An 11987-nucleotide genomic window follows, 5' to 3' on the forward strand; every position below is an offset into this window, starting at 1 on the left:
TTTTGCCAACATTTACTGGTTCAAAGTAAAGTGTTCTTTTTTTATCAAGGCAAGTAACTTCAGGAATTTAAAAGTAGTTCTGAAAGTTGATATTTTCACTCCTTATTTTGCAGTGAAAATATCCACTGTTGTTATTTCACTGTAAAAAAACCCATATTTCATCGAAAAAAATGAATGAAATTGTCTTACTATTCCAACATCGAAATAAATAAAAGGAGCAGGCAACACACCCATTTATCAGGAACAACTGGGCTATATAATAACGTCTTATTAGCTTCGATATTGTGCCTAATACGTTGCACATAATTCAAGAAAGCGTTACGACTCGCGTGTACCATCTGCTACATATTTGATAAAAGGCGCATTAATAGATTATAAAAAAGAACGGTAATCCTAATTATGTTATCAAAAACTTCATTAATGCCAAGCTGTTTCAATTTTTAACATTGATATTTCGCTTACGTCAACTCTATTTGCTATGGCTTTAACATTTCGTGTGCGTGATTTCCAGTCGGTAGTTCATAAAACGAATTGTACGGATAAGTGAAAATGAAGATAACCAAAACGAGTTTATTTCTGATTTTGCTTATATTGAGTTTCGTCTTCACTTGTATTTTGATTCTGATTCAGAAAAATGATGTTTTTCCTATTATATATAATTCATATGGATGTTCAATACCAATGTTGGATCCCTTCGATAGATCACTTCGTGCTTTTTTACCCAAAGCAAAACCGCTAGTATGTAAATCGATCGTGTTTCTTATATATCAGTTGGATAATAATACTTTAGCATTTAATCAAAGTGCATTTCGTATCGCAAATGTCACACAATCTAGTTTGCGGTGCTACTATCAAACAATAATACGCTATGACGGTGATAGGGGTGTCAGAATGAACAACACAATTCCGTTGGAGTTACCAGCAACGCTGCCGTATGATTTCTACCAGGTTACCTGCCGCAACAGCTCGGAGGCAATTATTTACAAGAATTTATTCTCCAATATTTCACCAACGTCCGTTCATCGCGACAACCCAGTCGAAGAGGAATCACCACAACACTTGAGCGTCATCTTGTTCGGTATTGATTCAGCATCGAGGTCATCTGCCATTCGCAGACTCCCTAAAACAATGAATATTCTGAGAAATTTGCAAGCCTACGACTTCAAAGGACATACAAAAGTACGTAACATGTGAGTTTATATATGTACTTGAATTGTAAATCAAATCATGATCAAATCATTGCAATTCAGTTATTTTTCAAAAATGTATCTAGGAAGTTCTCTTGCATACTGAATTTAAGGTAACACAAGGCAACCTTAGTTCAAACATGTATAACATGTAATCATTAATATGTTGTACGGACCCAGTTTGTTTACAGTTTATGTTGCTTTTCAAGATCTGGACTACTGTTGATGGTGAAGAAAAATACAACCGAACATGTGCTGGTGTAAACCCAGCCGTTTTGCCCGTTAAGGGACTTAATTCCTACATGATGATGTTGTATGATATATAAAACTTATCGATGAAAATCAATGTTTAGAATCCAGGTTGTCTCCCCGCCCCTTTAAGTCCCGCTATTTTTGTGATTTTCCGAATGCCGAAACTTGGGACGCCTCATTTCAAAAAAAGAAAACTTCAATTTCGGATTACATAACATACCGAGCAAACAATTAAAAAATAGGAATATGTTGTGAATCATTTATCATTTTAAAAATATTGATACAATTGTTTCGGTGTGTGGGGTACCCTGAGCCCCCTTGGCAACATTTACAACCCACAATGCCGCTAGTTACGTCCATTCGATAACACCTAATTGTTCCAAAGCTAAGGAAAGTACGATAATGATTAAAACTCTATGTCATGTCACTATTATATAAACTTTTGTAAAGTTTGAGTGCGCACAAAACATTTGGAAATGTAACTACTACAAGTTAAACGGTCTATAATTGATTTTGTTTCAACAATTCAATGCAAACTGCAGCGATTAGCACAGTATCCGACAATTCAAAAAGGTACATGTCAAGGGCCTTTATTTCTAGTTTGTTTCAACATTCGAAATATGGCATACATAGCAAATATTTATTGTTTAACACACGTGACACAACTGTAACATGCTCCGAATGCTAGTTGTCACATATGACGTTTTAGTTTGCTTTTAAAATGGTCAATAAAAGAAATTTCGGACAAAAACTTATTTTCATATTATATCCTCTAAAAAATTTGAAAAATGATAATAATAACATGTACACATATTATTGGTGTAGAGTGAACTCATTGTCAGATACTTTGCATCAATTGCTAGGTTATTTGTTTTAATTGTTTTGGAAGAAGGAACAACTGTAAATATATTTCTCAAATCGTTTCGGTAGTTAAAACGAGGTTTGGATCAAACTAATGACCAATGGATTATTAGCTAAAAGCGTTATCAGCTGAGATATCTTGTAGATTTTTTCATCACAACGCAAACTACAATACTTAATTTTACCATGCCATTTAAATTAAGATCGAAAAAAGGATGAGAAACTTAGATGAAGTTTTACAACGGCGAGCGATTACTGAGTAAACAGTAACCTTCAAACTAATTAACACTGCAGTCAGCAAAGCATGGCCATATCGGTTAAATATCGGTACATCGGATACAATTTTCTGACATGGCAATCGAACGGTTTAAGTTATAATCTAAGATATGACTCGATGAGCTTTTGTCCGAGCATCGCCGAACTTGGACAATGTGTATGGGCGTATTTTTCTAGATAGGTTTGAGCTGTTGCCTTTCGATAGCGTTAATTACACATTTAAAAGAAAATCATAATTCCGATGGACATATCTTGTGATTGTTTATCGCTCTTGTTGTATGTTTATAGGTTGGAGAAAACACCTTTCCAAACATGATACCACTTCTCACGGGGTTGAATGTGTCTGAATTACATTTACCAAGAAGGCCGTACATGGACAAAATACCCTTTCTGTGGAATAATTATTCTAAAAATGGCTATACAACGTTTTATGCTGAAGATACGCCTACCTGGGATACATTTAATTTCAATAAAAGAGGATTCCAGATTCCTCCCACTGACCATTACATGAGACCATATCAACTTGCCCTGTGGAACGTCCAGAAAATGGACTACCCATATATTAGCGATTATTGTTATAATGGTATGTCAAGGCATTCACTACAAATCAATTATCTCAAGCAGTTTTTGGATCTATATAAAAGGAAGCGTCGTTTTGCCTTGTCCTTGATCAACGTTTTATGCCACAATACCGAGAAAAATCTTCAATTTGGCGATGAAGATCTGCGCGACTTTGTACAGTGGATGGATAATGAAGGACATCTAAAAAATACTGTTTTCATCATCTTTGGAGACCACGGAAATAGAATCAGTGGTATAAGACGCACACCCATCGGCTATTTAGAAGATCGCATGCCATTGCTGCAAATGATTATACCAGAACAACTCAAAGCAAGACATGCGACGGTACATGAGTCATTGCTTGTGAATACAAACAGATTAACAACCCATTTTGACCTTCATCAAACAATAGTTGACGTTTTGAAGCAGAGTTTTTCAGAACCATCTATTGCTTATCGCGAAGGCAAAGTTCGCGGGATAAGTCTCTTCAAGACGATTCCCTTAGCAAGAACTTGTAGAGATGCATGCATCCCAGATACCTATTGCGTCTGTGACCAAACAATTGAGGAGCCAACATCTCACGCTTTAGCAAAAACAATGTCAGAAACAGGCGTACAAATGTTAAATCACATCATGTTCTCAGAAGATCGATGCGCTAAACTAACATTCCATAAAACTACTTCTGTTCGAAGGTATTTAAGGACATTCCAAGAAACAGGTATCATACAAACAGCTGTGTCTCTCTTTCGGAATGCCGACGTTTTGGACAGATACATAGTGCAATTTCAAACAATACCAGGGTTTGGTATTTTCGAAGCAACTATTGGCGTTTATTTAGATGGAGGTATACGTGTTGAGGGTGACATAGACCGAGTGAATAAATACTGGAACCAGTCAGCATGTATACAAGATGGTGCATTGTTAAGAGCGTACTGTTATTGCGTGAAGAAACATCGTGTCAATTGATAAAACAAGCAATTAAGTTACAATTAAACAAACATATAACTATATGCAATAATTATTCAGTTTTTTGTTATTCTAAGGCTCTTCAACAAGTGGTGAGTGTAGCATATTTTAAAGAGTAATTTCATCATTGAACATATGTAAAGATCAATACGCAAAATGGCTTTGACATTTTAAGAGAAAAAAAGGTCAACAAATTGGTATGGCATATTTGTATTGTTGTTTGTTTGTTGCCGTGTTATTTTTTACTTTTTTTCTCATCATAAGTAACACAAATACAAATATGTTTCTCACAATATGTCGATTATCAAAAGGATTACTGGCCGGTATGTTCTTCTTTTAGCAAGTGATCTATAAGGAACGAATAAATGAAACTCGCTTGAAGTAGATACAAGTACGGGTGTATTACTTGATACTGTCCAGCGAGACCTCCTTGTAGGAAGTGCCTTAATTCATATTGGCTTCGAATAGTCAGCTTGATGTTAAACGCACACAAAAAGACAATCCTTGATAAACATACCTAGTTTTTATGTAGTATATATGCACTTTGTGGTGGAGTTTTGTGCTGTTGTTCCATGTTTCCTGTTTGTGATTTTTTTGTTTTTGTGTTCTATGTCTTTGGCCTTTACCCTGTGTCATTAAACGGGGTTTGTTTTTAAATTTGTGGCTGAGCTTGTTTCTGTAGTTTTTCATATAAATATCGAAGTGTTTTAGTTTTACTATTGTTAAAGCATTGATATAGTTATGGTAAATCATATGATGGGCGAAGGTTCCACTTAAATAAATAAATTCAAGTTGTTAGTTTTCCTATTATGTCTGTTACATTATGATCAGTTATTTAGTATGGATATTTTTTATTATACTTTAACTATAATTAATGTGCTTATGCTTATAATAATATTTTCGAAATTGAAGAATAAATTATAAATAGTTCATCGTATTAAGACAAACGATACATACCATATTTATTGTCATATCCAAATGTACGCGTTCCTAATGTAATATGTTGTCATCTTGGTCCAAACGGTACAAACGCATTAGATACACAAAGAAAAAACAGTGTTCAACTTGTTTTACTATTGTTTCAGTATTATACACAAATAAATACGTTTTGCCCATTTTTCATCCAATATATTTCGATAATCTAAACCAATTTTACAATAAGGTAATCATATCAGTCATCAAGATTTTTCTATTTGCCTATTGCAAGAAACACATGTTTCAAAAAGGAATTTTGGACAATGTAAAGATGATTGGGGTGGAGATTTTTACTTCAGCGGCAATTTTACAAATAGTTAAGGTGTTGCAATACTGATTAATCCTAACTGTCTTGTAGAAATAAAAAAAAATCATGAAATAAAAATAGGTAAAATATTAGATTTGGGATTAACCATAGAAAACAAAGAGTTACTTATTAGTAACCTATACGGGCCAAACCAAGATGAACCTCTCTTTTTTAAAACATTAGAAAATTTCATAAATGAATAATGTGATCGAAATATAATCGTTGGAGGAGATTTTAACACCTTTTTAGATAGTAGTTTAGATAAGGAAAATGGTAATGTTGAATTACATACGCGATCGAGACCTGTAACCTTTTTGATGTTTGGCGTGAACAACACCAGCATAAAAAACAATTTACTTGGCATTCAAATACTAAACCTATCACCCATAGCCGATTGGACTATTTTTTAGTTTCAAATTACATGCAAAATATATGTAAAATTAGCAAATATCCACGGATATAAAACTGATCATTTTTTAGTATATATATAAAAAAAATAATCTGAAAACAAAAGGGGTCCAGGATATTTTAAAATAAATAATAGTATACTATTAATAAGCGAATACCAACAGCTTATAAAGGATACGATAACAAACACTGCTAAAATAAATAGGAAACAAACCCCATAACATTTTGGGAGATATTAAAAGGAAACACAAGAAACTCAACAATAAGTTTTTCATCAAATTTTAAGCGAAAAACAAACGAAAAAGAGAAAAACATAATAAACGATATATCTAATTTAGAGCAAAAGCTAAATAATACAGAGAGTGAAAGTAACCAAATAAAAGAAGCAATTTCAATACTTAAAGGCGAACAAGACGAGATATTCACTAAAAGAATAAATGGAATTTTGAGAGCAAAAGCTCGGCATGTTGAAAATAATGAGAAAAACTCTAAATACTTTGCAAACCTTGAAAAAAGGCATGCAGAAATGAAAACAATTCACACTTTGAAAGTTGAAAATAAAATTATTAGTAAACTTTCAGAAAAACTGAACGCTCAACGGACATTCTACAAGAAATTATACACAAAAGATGATATTGTTTTAAATTACAGTAGTGAGTTTTTCTCAACACCAATTGTCAAACTAAATGATGAAGATAAAGCTAGCTGCGAAGGTATTTTGACAGACTACGAATGCAGACAAGCGTTAAAAGAGATGAAAAATCAAAAGAGCCCAGGGTCTGATGGTTTCACTGCCGAGTTTTATAAAATATTTTGGAACGATTTAAAAATATTCTTTGTCAATGCTATTAATCAATGTTTTACAGAATGTAATTTATCTCCTCTTATGAAACAAGATTTAATTTCTTTAATTCCAAAACAAGGCAGAGATTTAGAAGTGATCTCAAACTGGAGACCAATAATTTTACTTAATGCAGACTATAAAATAGCAACCAAATCCATTTCAAATAGAATGCAAAGAATTTTAAATAAAAGTGTAAGCCCTTTTCAAACAGGTTTTGTGTATGAAAGATACATTAGTGAAAACATACGACTTATAGATGAAAGTATTAACTATTTCAATACTACAAATAAACCTGGGTTGTTATTTTTTGCCGATTTTGAAAAGGCTTATGATACTTTAAACCAGGAATTTATACTTAAATGTCTAGAACATTTAAATTTTGGTCAAAGCTTAATAAGTTGGGTTAAACTCTTTTATAATGATATCAATAGTGTTCTAATAAATAATTGTTTTCTCTCTGAAGAATTTCAAATTGAGCGAGGCGTCAGTCAAGGCTGCCCCCTATCTTCTTCCATATTTATCATTTGTATTGAATTGCTATCTAATAAAATACAGAAAATAAACTTATTAAAGGGATACAACTTTATAACAATGAAATAAAGCAATCTCTTTTTTGCTGACGATGCTACATATATTAATGATGGATCCAAAACATCTTTCGAAACTTTGATAAAAACAAAAGATAACTTTGGAAAAATATCTGGCCTAAAATTAAATTCAACAAAATCTACAGTCTTACGAGTAGGAAGTTTAAAATCATCATATATTGCATACTTAGATAGTTATCAATTTCACAACGACAGTCAGGAAGCCAAAACACTTGGAATCGTTTTTAACAAGAGCAATAGTAATATGATTCAAAATAATCTTGTTCTAAAGCTACAAAGTTTCAAGAATTGTCTCAAAAGTTGGCAGCACAGAAAACTAACGCTTATGGGAAAAGTTACAGTAGTTAAGACATTAGCGCTTCCAAAACTTATCTATCCCATGACAGTTCTACCTTCACCACCTAAATACATCCTTGATGACATTAACACGTCAATTTTTAAGTTGATTTGGAATAATAAACCCGACAAGATCAAAAGGAAAGTACTTATGAACGATTTTAAAGATGGTGGCCTTAGAGTTCCAAATATTTATATGTTAAATAAATCGATCAAAGCGTCATGGGTAAAGAGACTACTGGATAAAACAAATAGACATCAATACAAAACTTTTTATAATGACGCTTTACATAAATTTGGAGGCAGGTTGGTTTTTGAAAGTAATCTCGACGAAGTAACAATAAACATCATTGCACATAAATATAAATTATTAGCTGACGTGCTCTTATCATGGTCTGAAATAAGCAAATATATTGAAACTAATAGTTCAAGTAAAACAATATTATGGCATAACTCCGACATAAAGGAAAATGAACAAAGTGTATACTATCACAAATGGTATGAAAAAGGTATCAAATTTGTCCAACATATCTTTGATTACAGATCAAAGGAATTCCATACATTTGACAAGATAAAACATCTTTATACTATAGACAATTCTGATTTCCTAAAGTATTACTAGGTTACGGCTATTATACCGAGTAAAATAAAACAAATTAAAAGAAGAATCAATAGTAAATCATGACATAGTCTCACTTATTCAAAAGGTTGAAAATACTAAGCAAAAAACGAATAAAATTCTGTATACATTACAAATAAAAACCCTTAAAGCAAACCATGGTAATGAAGATAAATGGAATCAAATTCTAGGAACAGATTTCGAGACAATTATGTGGAATAAAATAGTTACATTGCCATTAACATGCACCATTGATACAACATTAAGAACCTTCCAGTACAAATACATTCGTAGGCTTATACCAACAAACAGATACCTATATCAATGCAAGCTCACAAACTCCAGCTTATGTCAATTCTGTTCAGAATATATAGAGACGATGGAACATCTTTTATAGAAATGTAGACTTGTACAAAATTTGTGGAACAATTTTAATAACCTATTCTTGTCAATAAATATCTATATATATATTAGTCTAAATATTAAAACCATAAGTTTTGGATTTTTTCAAAAAAAGTTATTAGTCTCATTAATTTCTTGATTGGGTTGTTGAAATATTTTATATACTTTATGAAGCTTAGGAGATATTACTCCAACTTTTAATGCTTTCAAAAACTACATAGGTTTGCGATACAAAATCGAACATGAAATTGCATTCATGAATGACAAACTAACAGTCCACAGCAAAAATGGCATGTATTAAAAGAAAAATTACATTTAAGCAACACCCTCTAGTACAGTCTTTTTTTTTTCTTTCTACCTTTTCATAGTTTATAAACTCTTTATTTACTTGTTAAAATTTTTTTCTAGTTTAAAATTGATCTCTGCTTTTTTTGTCTTTTATTTCCCTTTTTTATCAGTTTGTTTAACAATATAAAAATGTCAATATAAAAATATCTATTTCTTTTCTGTATCGACACCACCCTCACTTCTTAATTAAGCATTACATAATAAACACCATATGTTATACATTGCGTATGTATATGATCAATTGTATTGTGTAATGTGGAATATTTAATAAAAAAATTGCGATGGAAACCAGTCGCGTGGCTCTAGTCTTACGACAGGTATTCATCGCAGTTTATAAAACTCCCGTGTTGTTTAACCTTTAACATTATCTCACATTACACCACTTAACCTGATACATCTTGATAGTCCAACATATTTAAGGAGGCTCGCTGTGAATGATGTCTCTCAGTGAATACCGAGTGTATCTATGCAAATATACTTATCATCTTTTTCAGTATAAAGAATTGTTTAATATAGAGAATGATTTAATTTAGACGGTGAAAGAAATGGATTTGGAAAGTCTGGTTTTGTTTTGTTAATCGTATTATATAATATGTGATGGAAGTTGGTTGTTAATGCAAAAGTAACAAGTCATCCGTGGTGTCTGGAAACGTACGACCTTTACTGTTAGTTTAAAGATGCCATTAGTTGTTGCAAGTTATAGCAAGGTTTGGCAAAATATTTGAATACTAGCTGGTCTACAATATGACCTTGATATTTCGGGGGCCATATATATTCTCGACAAATATTCGTAATTCAAAAAAACGAATTCATGACATTTGCGCTATAACAAATGATTTACTTCACGTTCAAACCCGTCTGGATGCTATAAATTTAATAACGGTGTAATTTAGGGTGATCGGGTACGTTGTTCACCAAATACTGACGTCTGATTTAGTATTGACGTCTCCAAATAAATTGATAATGGCTAGATATATAAGGTCTTCTTTCTTCCCTTTTTCAATATTTGCGACAGTGTTAAGTACAAAAACCAAGTTTTCAAACAGCATACGCGTATGTTTCTTTATAATGTGATACATTCGGCGTCATTCAGTTGACAATTGTCATTACAAATACGTTAGATTATTTCTGCGCGACACAGATATTGCGTGTGTATAGTAAGTTGTGTACGGCATTTTTCGTTCACCAAATGATATGCACACGGAAGAACCGTTAATGTTGGCTGCTTTCGATTCTTGTTTGAAAAATGATGTAGCCGGAAGTTTCAAAATAAATAATATGAGTATTCAGGTTTTAATTGTGTAATTAAGCAACCGATTTAATGAAAGTGATTATGTGAAGATGTTTACGGTTCGAAATTATCAGTATTCCGGATATAATGAATTGTCTGCAATCCTGAGAAATATGAAAATTGAAAATTAAATTTAATAAAAAAACATTCCTATTTTCAAATGAGTTTTCATTTACTCTTTTTTTCGAGTTCAAACCTAAAATTAAAATTGTGTAACACTCTTGGTGATTCAAAATAAAACAAAATGTATCTACTATTAACACGATAAATGGATTCAAAAGGAACTTCTTTTAATGTGTATAGAGCTTATATATAGACTTGTTTAAGTTATCCAAATGGTTTTTTTACTTTCTTGATCTATTGCGCAACAATAAGACATAAGACCTGTATTAAATTAACTACGTTTTCAATTTTTTGACATCCGGCTATAACTTATAAAACAATAGTTTTAGCTTCTGAAACGCTTAACCTAACAGTAAAGACAGTTGGGGAACGTTAAAGAAATATATGTATGTCCTCTTATTGGTTATCATATTGTTCCCTTTGTTCTTGCTTGATTATTTATGTCAATTGTTTACGTCGATAGTTGACAGGCAATATACTCCACGTAAAAACGATAAAAGACAATTAAGTACAATTTATGTTAAAAAAATACATGGTATATAGTGATGTGTATGAGCTGTTGGAAATATCTACCAGTGCAACATCTTGGTAAACAATTATTTACAACATGCTTATATATGTTATATCGAATATTGCTCTTAAAACAAATGACGATTTCTATAGTTATTGTTCAAGCTCTCCATTTTCAATTAGGCATTAGCACTGAGCATGTTTCTGTAGCTTTTTGCATATATATTACTCGACACGCATGTTTTGCGTGGAACATGTGGTTCTTTCCCCGCATTGTACCGTAATTAATTTTCGTGAATAGGTTGCTGCTTCGAGGCTTCGGGACAGCAAAACTATACAACAGATTGGAACAAAATGCATGTCACTTATACTACATACAATGGTCAAGAGTATGCGAAACAAATCAGTCGATGATGACAACTTCAAACAGTTTTTTTTTTTTTTCAAAACTTGTTTCAGACGAAGTATGAGTATTTGTCGTGAGTAAATGAGTTTCAACACAATGTTACGTGAGTCAATAATATGTCGTCCATTGGATATTTAATAAGTAAGCTGTACCGCTCCATGTAAAATGCAACATGCTGATACATTAGGGAAATAAGTACGCAGAGTTATAGTATAAATGTGTGCATGCGTGCGTGTGTGTGTACTAGGTCAAAATCGGAAAAACATCATTGTTAAAGGCCGATAATAGATAGAAAATGCTGTTAAAAGTAAACACTTACTTAAAACGTTTTTGATATTTAGGCCAGAGTTTTTTTTTATTTTTCGTTTAACGGGAATTTTTTCAAAAAAAGCGCCAGGAGGAGGGAATAAAATTAAGAAAAAGATGTCCAAAAATGAGCGTCGAGAAAAAAAAATAAGATGGATTTTCCGTATTTTTTTCGGAAAAAATTATAGAATGTATGTTTTGAAGTTGTGCACACTTGTTTCGTACTTCATACTGCCTGTTATATAATAGATCTGTATAATAAAGTCAAAAAAGATGTCATTTTCTCAAGTAGCCACAATAATGCTCCAGTCATTTGTAACCACGCCACCTCCTTCCAGGTCCGGCGAATAGCGGGGACTTTGACTTTCAGTCCAGCCAATCCTTGGTAAAATCCCCGCCCT

The 11987-nt window shown here is 32.4% G+C and overlaps 1 protein-coding gene across 1 annotated transcript; it reads left to right on the top strand.

Annotated features, from left to right (window-relative positions):
* The first annotated feature begins 549 nt into the window (after nt 1–549).
* Nucleotides 550–4103, top strand: LOC128246310 (uncharacterized). Its single transcript, XM_052964502.1, has 2 exons — nt 550–1179; nt 2865–4103. The coding sequence occupies exons 1-2, from the start codon at nt 550–552 to the stop codon at nt 4101–4103; spliced, it is 1869 nt and encodes a 622-aa protein (XP_052820462.1).
* Nucleotides 4104–11987: the final 7884 nt, after the last annotated feature.

Source organism: Mya arenaria, chromosome 9 (assembly GCF_026914265.1).
Source record: "Mya arenaria isolate MELC-2E11 chromosome 9, ASM2691426v1".
Lineage (NCBI taxonomy): Eukaryota > Metazoa > Mollusca > Bivalvia > Myida > Myidae > Mya > Mya arenaria.

Coding starts and splice junctions, on each gene's coding strand:
- LOC128246310 (XM_052964502.1), top strand. CDS start 550: ATGAAGATAACCAAAACGAGTTTATTTCTGATTTTGCTTATATTGAGT. Junction 1,180..2,864: donor ACTTCAAAGGACATACAAAA/GTACGTAACATG, acceptor GTATGTTTATAG/GTTGGAGAAAACACCTTTCC.